Source organism: Uloborus diversus, chromosome 3 (assembly GCF_026930045.1).
Source record: "Uloborus diversus isolate 005 chromosome 3, Udiv.v.3.1, whole genome shotgun sequence".
Taxonomy (NCBI): domain Eukaryota; kingdom Metazoa; phylum Arthropoda; class Arachnida; order Araneae; family Uloboridae; genus Uloborus; species Uloborus diversus.
Genome location: NC_072733.1, coordinates 163,969,923 through 163,983,323, shown reverse-complemented (window position 1 = coordinate 163,983,323; position 13,401 = coordinate 163,969,923). Strand labels below are relative to the sequence as shown.

The window sequence follows — 13,401 nt, the reverse complement described above, 5'->3', positions numbered from 1 at the left end:
AATAAAAGTGAATAACAATAAAATAATAGTATATAATTTTTTAATAAAGGCTCTATTAATAATTTACTTCTAATTAAAGTTAAGTGTGGTTATTAGTCAAAAATATGACCTTTATGAATATATAGCTTTCTTTCCTATTTCATGCGAATGAGTTTGATTGTTTGTTCTCAAAACAAATACAGATTCACTGGAACATGTCAATAAAAACTGCACTAAAAACTGCAAAATGGGGATAATGTCAAAAATATTTACATGTGATTTCAATATTGAGTAAATTATAGTTTGTTTTACTTTTTACACATAATTTATGGAATACATTCAGGCCCCCCCCCCCTTGAAATTCTTCCATGTCCCTTTGGGAGGCATGCCCCCCAGGTTGAGAACTCCTGCAGTAGATAATGCAGAGAAGGACTATGCTGCAATAAATAAAAGGAAAGGAAGAGTATAAAAATTCATTTATGTTAAAAATGGTTTATTTCTTATCTGTTTATTATGAATTCTAATGTACTAGATGTTTTTAAACAAATTAAAAGAATTTACACATAAAATACTTTAATAAAATTCAAGAACCTCTTGTCCCCCTAGACATAAAACCCCCCACTTTAGTTGTGACTTAAAAAAATGAATGATATTCAGTTTTATTCATTAGCATTAGCTTCATATTTATAGGACAATTTTGCTTGTCGCATGAAAGGAAAAAAAAATGCTTTACAATGTTTCTACTTGGCAAATCTTGTCATGAGTGGATGTATTTCAACAGCATAATTGGACTTGAACATCATTTAAAATAATTTAATAAATATTATGCTTGAAATTTATCTGGACTTTAAAGGTTTAAATCATAAAAACCTTATACATGGATAAAATACAAATACTATAAATTTATTCTTGAGCATGTACTACATTAAACATAGTATTGCTATATGAGAATAAGAGTTGCCTGTTTAATATTAAAATATAAATTGGAATGCTCTTTACATATGCAAACTACTTGAATGTTTGTTGCATTATGCCCCCCCCCCCCGAAAAACCCTCTATTTTCCTAGCAAAAATGACAGCATAAAATATATGAAAAACAAATTTATGATATAAGCATTAAAAATCAATTGCTGCAGTAAACGTTTTTGACATTGCAGATTGTCTAGATATCTCCCCCCTTTTTGATTTTAAATATCTCTTTCAGATAAATCTTGAATTAAAATTAGAAAACTTAGAATGCAACAAATGTTTAATAAGCATAAATCACAAGTTTGGAATTTTATTTTCAAAAATTTTATGCATAAACTTATGGATTAAAAAAAAGAAGAAACCTTAGATAGTAATGAAAAAGATAATTTCAAGTTCCATAACAAAAATTAATTAAAATGAAAGAAAGTGACAGACGAATGCTATATTTTAAGGTAACATTTATCATTAGTTCACATCACATTGGTGATGCATTTTTTTCCTTCAGAAGATAATTAAGTAGCTTTCACTTACAGAGATTTGCAATATGGCACTTAGTGACGGAAAATTTAGCTCAGGGCTGTATGTTATTTGAAAGCAAAAGATTTATTTCAAAAGCTCATATGTCAAACATCCTCTACAACAGAAACAACAACACCATAACACACAACATGCACTTTTCTGGTGCTCAAGGGGTTCAGTAGAAAAAACTTTAGACAGCAGGCTGAAGAGAATTTAGATCAACATACATGCAATAACAGAAAAGGCAAATGTAATGGAAAATAAAATATTGAAGAAAATATGCATGTTGAAGAGAAACAAACAAATTATTACATCAAAAATTGAAATTCTTTCAAATAAGCAGAAAAAAGAATGAAAATTCAACTTTTCAACAGTCAGCTCATGCGAAAAGAAAAATTAATGTTTTATAGGTAAAAATAGCACATAATTCCGACATTCAAGGAAGGGATAGGTTTTTTCTATTTAGTTTAAATCTGCCATGCCAAAGAATCTCACCATTTTGAGCTGATGCTTCACTGCTAGAATATGAAAGGAAACCAGATTGACCCAAAGAAAAAGTACCCTCTTGGCAAGGTGAACTTCTGGAAGGGCATTTATCAAAAATATTACTAAAGTGTGTAGAAGGAAGAGGAGCAAGAAAAAGTGTTGCGGAATTGTGTACAAGATGTTGAACTATACAAAAGAAGAAAGCAAAAGGTCATTAAAGAAGTAGGGACATATTACTGTTAAGATTTTTGTAGAAGTTATAAAGAAAAACAAGAAAAAAGTCAAAAAGAAATAAATAGATCATTAAATAATAGGCATACAAGACTAGCAGATTTGTTACAGAGAGCAAAGAAAAATGTTTTGTATTTGAGACTTTTTATTTTTTGTTTTAATTATTATTATAGAAGGAATAGAAAAATCAATTAACAAAATAGTAGAAGTATTTACTTGATGCAGGAATAAAAGATTAAATAATAAAAAAAAAGTTTATTGCATACTAAAAATATGCAACAATGTTTAAGCTGCTACCTTTCAGAAATATAACTGTTGATGATTTTAAAGATCTTAAATTTTTGATAATTTATTTTAATCAAATTCTTTAAAAGGAAAATAGACTAAGTTTCATTTGTAAGAATATATTTAAATACAGCGAATAGAAGCTAATTTAGTCCTAGAGTCCATCTTAGGAAGTAGTTTTTTAATTTATATCAACAGCTTTTTCACTAGAGAGCAGCACCAAACATGCAGCGATGTATAACAAGCAGTTTGATAACTCTGTACACAGAGCAGCACTAGTGGTTTTTTTTTTTTTTTTGTGCCAACAGGTATCTTCATAACATTATTAAACTTATGCATCTGGAAGCAGTTTACTATAGTACCTATAGTAAACTTTCAATTAACCGTGGATGGCTTATCTGCGGTCTTTCACTTTCAAAAAAAAAAAAAAAAAAACAATTGCAGATGATTAACTCAGTGTAGAGATATGCACCCATTTTAATGCAACATGAGACACACGTCTACTATTAGAGATATTCATATTTCTCTTTCTTCCCCTTCTCTTCCCATCATATCAAACCTACCAAGGTCACCAAAATCTTATTAGATGAAACCTTGTTGGGTCATTCCATGCGAAATGAGCAAATCAGCTGTGGCTGACATGTCACAGATTTCAATGAAAATTCCCTCATAGAAATGCATATCTATGAGGGAATGTGCATACATTTTTTACCTAAAGTATGCACATTCCCTCATAGATATGCATACTTTAGGTAAACCATGCATATCTATGAGGGAATGCAAAGTATGGAAGTTTAAAAACTGTTTGTTGCTTTGTTATTGATATTAGAAGTTGATGCTTAAGCTAAGCCTAAATTTTCAGATCTCATTGCTGCCAGTTTGTGACTCAATAACTCCATAAGTTATAAACGTACACTTAAAAAATAAATATTTCTGCATTCTATAAACAAATCTCTATTGGGAAAAAGCAAAGTAAAATTTATTCGGATCTTTTTTTGAATCTGAGATATTAACAAATATTGAATTTTTGCCAATTTACTTCAGATTTCAAATCACTCTTCTAGCTCTTTTAATGAAAATATAAGAGTAAAAATGATTCAGATTGAAAAACTATCTATAACTAACTATCTGCTCTAATTTAGTTAATGTTTATGAATTTCTTGATGACGAAATCGTACTTTAAAAAAATTGAAAATTTCCAAAAATTTCATTTTTTCCTCTATTTTATATGTTTTTTTTTGAAGATTAGGGAGTGTTGTAAATTTACTCAAGTTTTTTTATGTAATATATTGAAGTTTCTTTTAGATGCTATTAAATTTTAATCATTGGTATCAGCGTATTTTTGTTACTAGAGTAACTTGAACTTAGGCAAAATTTCATTAGTTAGTTCTTTTTATTGTAAGTTTAGCAAAACTAACCATTTCTTTCGTGTTTCATTTTCTCAAAAGCATGTTTATGAAGTATATGCTAAAATGTACATTTTTTTAAAAATCGAAATAAATGTTAGATATACTTGCTTTTGCATCATTGAGTCGTTTATCTAGTGTTTTGAATTCTCGTAATTTCACATAAGGGTCAATCTATACAGGTTCCATACAGTATAAACTACTCATTCATGTTCAAATATTTCTAAGTTATAAAGTTAAAATAATTATTTTGAAAATTACAATATGTTTCTTCAGTATAATATATGGCACAATATACGTAATTTAACAAAGTGCAATGAAGTTTTCACACTTTATATTTCTGTTTTAGTGTGTGAAATGACTAGCAAAATTGCTCAATTTCAACAACCTGTATCTTTTTTACAAACCAAATACAAAAAACAATATGTATAACATGTATAGTACTTAAATAGAATATTCAATTGGCCAAGAAATTTTATTTTTAATTCCATCCCCTTTTGGTTTACAGGGGTCTAAAAAAGTCATTTTTCCGATTTTTGAGGGGCTGTAATCTATAAAGGGTGCACAAACACACAGCAACAGTTACATATTCTTTTTAGCATGGTTCTAGTGATTAATTTTTGCCGTATTTCTTTTTGTGTTTCCGTCTTCTATGCGAGTTATCTCCCTTTGAAATGAGTAATATTTTTACATTTGACTCTGAACTTTAACCTGTTGCCGTTATTTTAATTATTAACTTACAGCTACGTAACTCAGCTTGTAAGACTACCAATTTATGCACTTTAACATCAAAGCATTAAAGTAATTGTCATAAATGGAATTCAAATAGATTTTGGCCAAAATGCAAAGATCTAAAAGTACCATTTTTGACTACGAAAATCACTTTTGATGACCTCTAAAAAATCAAAGGTCCAGTTGAGAGAAAAAATAAAAGTGGTTTTAAACATCTTTCATAGCCAGCTTTTAGGGATATGAATTTCTAAAAAATTAAAAATGGTCGAGCGCACCCATCCATTGAACCTGTACGGATTGACCCATAAAACACAAAAAAAAAAAGCTATTTTTCTGAATTTCATTTTATGTTTGGAAATCAAAAACCAATTTCGAGTTTCTTCAAGCAAATGGTAGAAACACAGCTCTATAGTCTTGTAAAATTTTGAAGTTATCTGAATTTTCCCTCATTTGAATTTTTGTGTCTATGTGAAGGGGAAAACCATCATTTTACAAAATGGCACTAAGTCTAAAACTGATTTTGAAGACAAGGGAGTTAAAATACAACTTCAAAAATAAGGTATTTCTTTTATGATACTTAGCACATTATTGGGTATTTATTTCATCAAAGCTAATGCATTCCTTAAAGATTGAGATTAAAAAATAAAATGTTTAATTATGAGAAAATTGAAATATTTTCAGTTTTTGAAACTCGGTTAAAAGTTAACTATAATAACTTTGAAAATTTTACTGACATCAGATTAATTACCCTACTCCATAGATTGCAACAACATATAACTTTTATGTTTTCATTAAATATTTAATAAGATACAAGCCTTCAAAAATGCAACATTTAGCATTTATGAGAATGCTGTTCAATTTGACCAATTTTCAATCACATGTAACTATTCAAATAAAAAATTTGAAGCAAAAATATTTTAGATATTTTTTATATAGGCATAAAAGAAACCTGTATACCAAATTTCATAAAAATCTGTTACCATGCGGCCACCACTTTTTTGCGAATTTTGCTCATTTTGTATGGAATGACCCTGTTTTTAGATTTACGCTGCTTTCTGCTTTTGATTAATAATATAAACTGATTTTGGAATCTACACAACTAGTTGAAACCTGGTTTTTAGATCTGTACTAGTTACACATGAAACAAGAGACCGAGCAGTTTTATATATAGTCAAAACAAAATCCTCTTTCTTCCCCTATACTTTTTTGGTATAACCTAGCTTCATCTGCTTCAGTTAATCAATTAACATGATTTGTACACGTACATGTGTAATTCGGTTGTAATGATGAGCAATCTCGGTTCAGCATTTACCGTATATATACTCCCGTATAAGTCAAGAAATTCATTACAAGAAATGAGGTTTAAAGTTAGGGGTCAACTTACATGCGGAGCAGAATTTCCGAAAATTTTCCCTGATTTCTTCTTTAAAAAGAAATACTTGAAAACGTGAGCATTTTCCCGATTTTAGTCCATCCCTTTTAAGCAAATGCTAAAGAAGTAAATATTTAAACATTCTGCTAAGGTCAGACTGTGAAAGGTATGGTCAGACTGCACATGGTGTGACTGAAATAAAGAATAAACAATTACAGTAAACGACTGACTACGTGAAAATGTGGGAATGACCGTATTCGCGAATTTTCTCCGATAGTCGCAACTTAATGCTCATTTTTTTAAAAATAATGAAATACGGCTACAGCATAAAATTTTATTGACATAAAATCAAAATAAAAGCAACAATTAAAAAAAATTGTTACAGCAAAATCAAATCCTTTGCAAAAGTCGTGATCACTAAAGTGAACCCTTTTGGTGCAAAAGAATAAAAATGAGTGGTTTTTTAACATAAAAATGTTTATTACATTTTATTTTCTTCCTTTTTATAATGCTTAAATTCAAAATTAGTGGCAAAATGCAAGCGTTTTTTTTGAAAAAGTAGGGACTCGACTTATATGCAGTTTGTGGATTTTTCTCCTAAAAGTGTGTGTGTGGGGGGGTCGACGTATACGCGAGATCGACTTATTTGCCAGATTGACTTATACGCAAGTATAAACGGTACATGCTTCCTTAAAAATTTGCAGTAATCATTTATAGCTATAGTTTAACTATATGCTTTTTGTTATTGTTTTTTTTTTAACCTATTGCTTAGACAAGTATCGTTTTTTACCTATTTTGCAAATTATCTGCAAAATTTACCTACCTATGGTTTGCAAATCCATTACAGAAATTTGCCTATCCATTATAAAATACTCTATGCAGAACTGTAGTTGCACTTATAACTTCTGTTAAGGTTTTTATGTAAAAAACTCACCACCACAACAATAACATTTCTCCTAACCTCAAAACCATGACCTATTTCTACCCAGCTCTTTTCTGGGCCTTTGAAGAGGAAAAATACAAGAAAAACTAAGAACTCTCATTAACAGATGAAGAAATTGATTACAGCCTTAATTCATTTAGTGACATGGTTTTTACTACGGCAGATGAAGAGGAACTGGAAGCTGTTAGTGGTCCCAAAGAAATCCACCCAGGAAATTATTGACATTTTACTTCTTACAATGTCAATAATTTCCTAGAAGAAAACATCAAGACTAGTCTCCAAGTAAGAAACTTTGTTGTTATAGAATGCAATTGGCTCATATTTCCAGGGATAAACTGCTGATGGGAGAAAAAGGAAGTGTTGGAGCACAGTAGCAAGTTTTGGAAGTGGCCTACAATAAAAGACCCTTTGTTCTAAAAATGGTGTTCTATCAATAAAAATATTCAACCACCAAAACTAATGAAAAGAAGACTGTTCTCCATAGGTAATTTTTCAGACAATGTATAGGTCTACTCACACATTTAAATTTTTTTGAAACTTTACTAAAAACAAATGTGTGTCACAAACTTAATATAAAATATATTTTTCTTTCAAATAAATAAATTTTCTTATGGACCCAAGTTTTTCTTGGGTCATAGTCAGTTTTAGAGTGATTTTAAATAGAAAAAACCACCTTTGGCCAAAGTAACCCAAAAGCAAATTTAATATTGCTCTAAATAAATAATAATAATAAAATAAAAAAAGTCAATATCCTGTTTAAAAAAAAGATACCATTAAAAATATAAGATGGGGGTGGTCTAGATGTGTAGAAAGGTTACAAAAGCATAGAAATAGGAATAGTAACCAAATTATTGGAAAAAAAATTTAACAAAAACGAAACAAAACAAAAAAAAAAGTGTTGTTTAAAAGCTGTCTAGCAATAAAATCACTTTTCAGAGCACTTTTTTACTTCTCGAACTATTACTCTTGCCTCTTATATTTGTTATTTTTGTACAAGCTAGTTTTATATCACATGTAATGTTTCTAACTTTTTCCCTTTGCATTTATATTTTATGATGTTATTTATCCTTTAACTTAATTTCAGAAATTACATTTTAGTCACGAAGAAGCCCCCATTTTCTGTATGTGAAATATTTTGGACATTTCAATGAAACATTTAAATTTATTAAGTATATAATGCCTCCGCAACTCTAAGGCAAAAGAAGAAAGAAGTATCAATCATAATACAGTAAAACTTGGTTACAGTAAGAACCAGTACAAGGAAATAATTTTTACAATAAAATGAAGTTCTAGTCCCATTTTAATTGCACTTAAAATACTATTAAGAAAATCCTATTTTAACAAAATAGTGGTTTCTTAAAAATTCATGGCAATGAAAAAAATATGATACAACAAAAACTTTTGGTAGAATTATTTTTTGAGCTCAATAAAAGAAAAAAATTCTGGGGCTCAAAAATTTAAACTTTTATAAGTTTTTAAATTGCAAATGACAATGATCCAACCTGCTATGCATTTACGGAAACATATCTGTTACTGATGTATGATGCATTGCTTTTCAGTCTTTTGCTGAGGATTGAAATTTAGAAAATGATGAAGAAATTTCTGAAGATAAAGACAATGAGACCATTGAAATGCTCAATAAGTTACATCAATTAATGTCTATGAGCAAGTTTAGAAATAAAGTCCAATTTCATTTCTTTACTGAGTAATATATCAGATAACATTTCACATAACTTCTTCTAGTCTGTAGCTTTAAACTCACACACATACAAAAAAAATTTTTTTAGTTTTCTACTGATTTCCATTACAATGAAATTCTCATTGCAATGAACAAAATGTGTGGTACCTCAAATTTCGTTGTACAGGATTTTACTGTAAAGGCATTTACTCACTGCACTTCTAGTACTGTTATATAACTTTTAAGCACAATTATTGAGTGGTATAACTGAATTACTTAAAATATTTGATACTAACCTGAATTTTACACTTAAATTCAAATGACTTGCGCATATAATAGCAACAAACAACCAACACAAAATGATAAATTTCAGCAATGTAAATACATTAGGTGGAACCTATGTTTTAAATTTTCAGAATTATTTAATTAAAAAGGACTTTGCACACAGAATTAAAAATATTTCTAATTATTTTTCTGTCTAAATTCCCCCCTTGTTTTAAAAACCTTTAATCAATAAATATGTTCATGAAATACACCTCCAGCTCAGTCAACTCACTGAAATAAAATAAACATGTTGCTTAAGACAGCATTTAAAGTGAGGTTGACAATTTATTTTAAAACTGGTAACACAATATAACAGAGAAGATCTATTTTTATTCATTTGCATGCTTTACCATAGGGCTCAAATTGAGTAGCATTAAAATGTGTACAATATAATAAAAACCATTAGAGATAATTGCAAAACACAATTCTAAGTTCTAGAAATAGTTTTTGAACATTTAAACTAAGTTTTAGGAGCTAAAAATTTTTAGAGTAATCAATATTTTTTAAATTACTTACTAGCAGATATCCCTGGATCAGTAACTGATGTTGTTTCTTCATCAGTGAGTGTTCCTTCACTATTTCTTCTTGTCATTCTTGGTGTTACTAAAATCAGAAAAAATAGAACATTTATGGTCACAAATACAAACAGAAAACGTACATTAACTTTTCTTGAAAGGAACAAAAGCAAGTTCATATACATCAAAGTTCATACAATTTGCTTTTACAGTTTATGAAATGATTTTTAAAATGAATACATAAATAAATTAAAAACTTAGTTGAAATAAAAATGGAATAAGCAAATAATAATTTAATAAAGCGTGTAAAGTATAGCAGCATTGAATAAAAAACAATAATGAAAATTTATGTATTATGTTAAATCATGTGGTGGAAGAATATTTTTGTCTACTATGTTTACCAATGATTAAGGAAACTGACAAAAGAGTTTACATTCTCCTGTAACAAAATTAGAACCTATCCACTATTGAAATATTTAAAAGTCATAAAAACATACTTAAGATTTAATACTATATGCAATGCCTACCACTGTTTGAGGAAGCGATAATATTCATTGATGTGCCTAAAAGGGATTCTAAATGTCTTATTCCAGGATTGTGCACAATAGAAAAGCCACACAAAACTTCAATTTGCTTCCAGCGATTAAGCCTCTCTTGTAAATCTTTTGTAACTTCAGAAAGTGCAGATCTAAGATGAAGAAAATGATAAATATTTTTATAATAATAATAAAATTTCAAAAAGAATGTACAGTCCAACTCGCTTATAACGATTCCTGATTTAACCAAAATCCGGATTTAGTGAGAAGATAGAAATTTGGTTAGTACAATGTTAAGTCTATACGAGCATAACTCGCTTTTAACGAGCAAATTCCACTTAAAGCGAAAAGCGCTTAAAGCTTTTTTTGTAATTCGTAAAATTTCTATTGGCTCAGCTTATCCTTTTTTGATAAATTTTCTTTAACATTTCAAAGACAACCAAAGTTTGATTACTCATAAATCCTGAGAACAAGCGATCATAGAACTTTTTTTTAATTTGTGGAGTAAAGAAACATATAAAAAATTAAACATGTGTGTACATGTATATTCCCCAAAAACAATAATATAAGAAAGAGACATTCATACAGTTCAAAGCAAAGTAACCAACTTAATTGGGACTGAACGGTGTTTAAGAAGAAAAAAGCAACTATGATGAATTTTTATGATTTTTTTTATGAACTTGCTTTTTACGAGCACTTGGTTATAGCAAACAAATATTGTGGTTCCTTTGAGCTCGTTATAAGCAAGTTCTACTGTATATTGAAAACATGAGTAGGTAAGTGACAAAATCTGTTAAATTCATTTCTTTTAGAAAATAAGATAATGGTTGCCATTGAATCTTCATTTAATGAGCAGTTTCTAAATTATGAAAATGAGCTTCTCTAGAGAGATACAAAAGCTGTTACTTAAATTAACACAATAAAAACATGTTACATTTAAACTGTTTAAATAAATAACTAAATTTATAAAATCCTGTAATTATAGCGCTTTTGACAGTTTGAAATTCTTGGAGATTAAAAAATTTATTCTTGATTTCTCACAAAGATCAAATTTTAGAATTAAGGGATCTAACTTTTTGCTAATCATGTCTTAAATACTTCAATTCAACGTAAGAATTGGATCAGATTAAAGTGCAGTAACATAGCAATGTAGTTAGTTTAAAAAACCATTGACATTTCGAATGAATTCAGCATTTGAGTTCAGTGAGATATTCTGGTTGAAGTCTTTAATAAAATCAAAGACTAATACAGCTTCCAAAGTTTCAAAGCTAGCTACTTTTGGTAAATTTGAAAATTATAAGAATTACAAACACATTAAAAAAATAATAAGACAATAACAGTAAAGCAACTAGATACTTTAACATATACTTCCTAAATTACACTTTGAGAAAAAAATCACATAACTCGGCACATTATCAATGTTTAAAGCAGCATTTACCCATTTTCTTGTCCTTCCTTCATGAGTGAAATATATTGTTTGAAAATTTTTAAAAGTTCAGTATTTTTAAAAATTAATGGTTTGAAATTTTTTAAACTGTCATGCAATTAAGCCTGCTATGTTTCACTAATGTTTTTCTTTAATCTATTTACCATTACTTTGAAAGATGACCATTAGGGTAGAGTAAAAAAAAAACGAAGTAAGAAATATCTAACGCCTATATGTGGAAAAGTTACTTTTTACCAAGCCCATTTACTATAGAAAGTTTCAGCTAAATCTAATAATAACTTTAGCAGCCCAAATGACTTTCAATTTTAAGTATTTAGCCTGATTTTTCACCCAACTGGAGAATAATGAATGATAAAAATCTCTCATTTGAAACTATGAATGGTTGAAATTAAACTCTAAGGAGATAAGTACTTAATGCTTAGTTACTTAAATAACCCAGGCAATTGCGAGATGGTCTTCAAAATGTGCATTAAGCGCACACATCAAAAATAAGACTAAATACTCAAAATAGAAACTCATTTGAGTTGCCTAATATATAATTTGATTTAGCTGAAATTTCGTATGAATGGCAAGAGACTACTTTCCCATACATAGGTGTTAGATTATTCTTACTTTCGTTTTTTCCACACTAATGACCATTCATAAGTCTTTTGTCCTCAACTGATTTACTTGATGATTCAGATCTCAAATAAAACTGTATAAATAAATAAATAAAATAAACAGGTTGAGGTAATGATCAGTGTTATTCCTCATTATCCTCATTTAAGTAGCAACATTAGTTTATCATAGTAACTGTAATGCCTTAAAAGCATTTACAGTGAAACTTCTCTTGTGATCAAGTGATCACTCTTTGTGTTTAAACAAAGTGGTTGTTATTGAAGGTTGGTTCTTCTTAGGGGTCGTTTTTTGAGCATAAAAGAAATGATAATTGCACTAATAGAAATCCTTTATATTCTGTTGTCAGTATATTAATTGAGGACATTATAATATGAATATATTTCAATAGAGAAAGCATGGTTTTTTAAAAGTTTTTTTAAATATAAAATACACTTTTTATGTTTTTTCATTTAGAAACTAATTTGCTTTAAAATATGAGTTCAGTTTTTTAAATTTTATCTAAAACAACTTTTGTTTCCAGTTTGGCCTTTTGTCAAAAAATATATGATTAACATCCTTATCATTGGTGCAATCTGAGTACAGATTCTGACCGCTTAAATGGCCTAGGAAAGCCACCATTCCATTTTCAAGTAACTAATAAATTTTGAAGAATAACCATTTGGAAAACTGTACTTATCAACTTCTTACAATGCTGTCTACAATGCACATTTGACTTGCCTGGACACATAGGGAAGCCACCTTAGCTTTCCAAGGGTACAAAACATACATCCCCCTACACTTTTGTTGTTCTAAATCGAGAGGACACTGGACACCAAAGGAATCCATTTGAAACCCAAAGAAGAATGGATTTTACCCTTACATTCTGGTTTCTTTCCACTTTCATTAGCATCTGATGTGTGTAAAAACCAGGGTCGATAAAGACTACAATTTTAGAGGGGTCGTGCTGAAGAATGACTCCCTCCTCCCCCCATATATGAACTAACGGCTTTAGGTTTGAAAAATTTCTGAAACTGCTTGGGTGTCAATAAGAAGCACAAAATCGGCCAAGAAAAAGGCATTTAGTAGAGCATAAATGTTACTAATTACTTCTATAAACAATGAAAAAAAGTAATATTTGAAATATTTATTGCTAAAAATAATGAATTGAAAAGATTACTGAAATCGTAAACACTTTATTCATAAAATGTCGGAACACAATGTGGACGAATAATATTGTCAGTGGTTTAGGGAAGGGGGGGGGGCATGATCTCCTTGTATCCACCACTGGTAAAAAAAATCTGTTCTATTAATATTTTTCTTTTATTTCACTTTTCATTTGTTTTAATTCAAAATTCCTTCCTTGCTGGTCCTGTGTTTCATAG

The 13,401-nt window shown here is 29.1% G+C and overlaps 1 protein-coding gene across 1 annotated transcript in view; it reads right to left on the bottom strand.

Moving 5' to 3' along the window:
- The window catches only part of LOC129219247 (stromal interaction molecule homolog), a 131,595-nt gene that overhangs the window by 17,072 nt on the left and 101,122 nt on the right, over nucleotides 1-13,401 (bottom strand). Inside the window, exons 10-11 of the mRNA XM_054853573.1 lie at nucleotides 9,967-10,127; nucleotides 9,441-9,527 (exon numbers count right to left, since the gene is read on the bottom strand). Coding sequence (XP_054709548.1) covers nucleotides 9,441-9,527; nucleotides 9,967-10,127 — 248 coding nt within the window. The remainder of the gene's footprint in view (nucleotides 1-9,440; nucleotides 9,528-9,966; nucleotides 10,128-13,401) is intronic.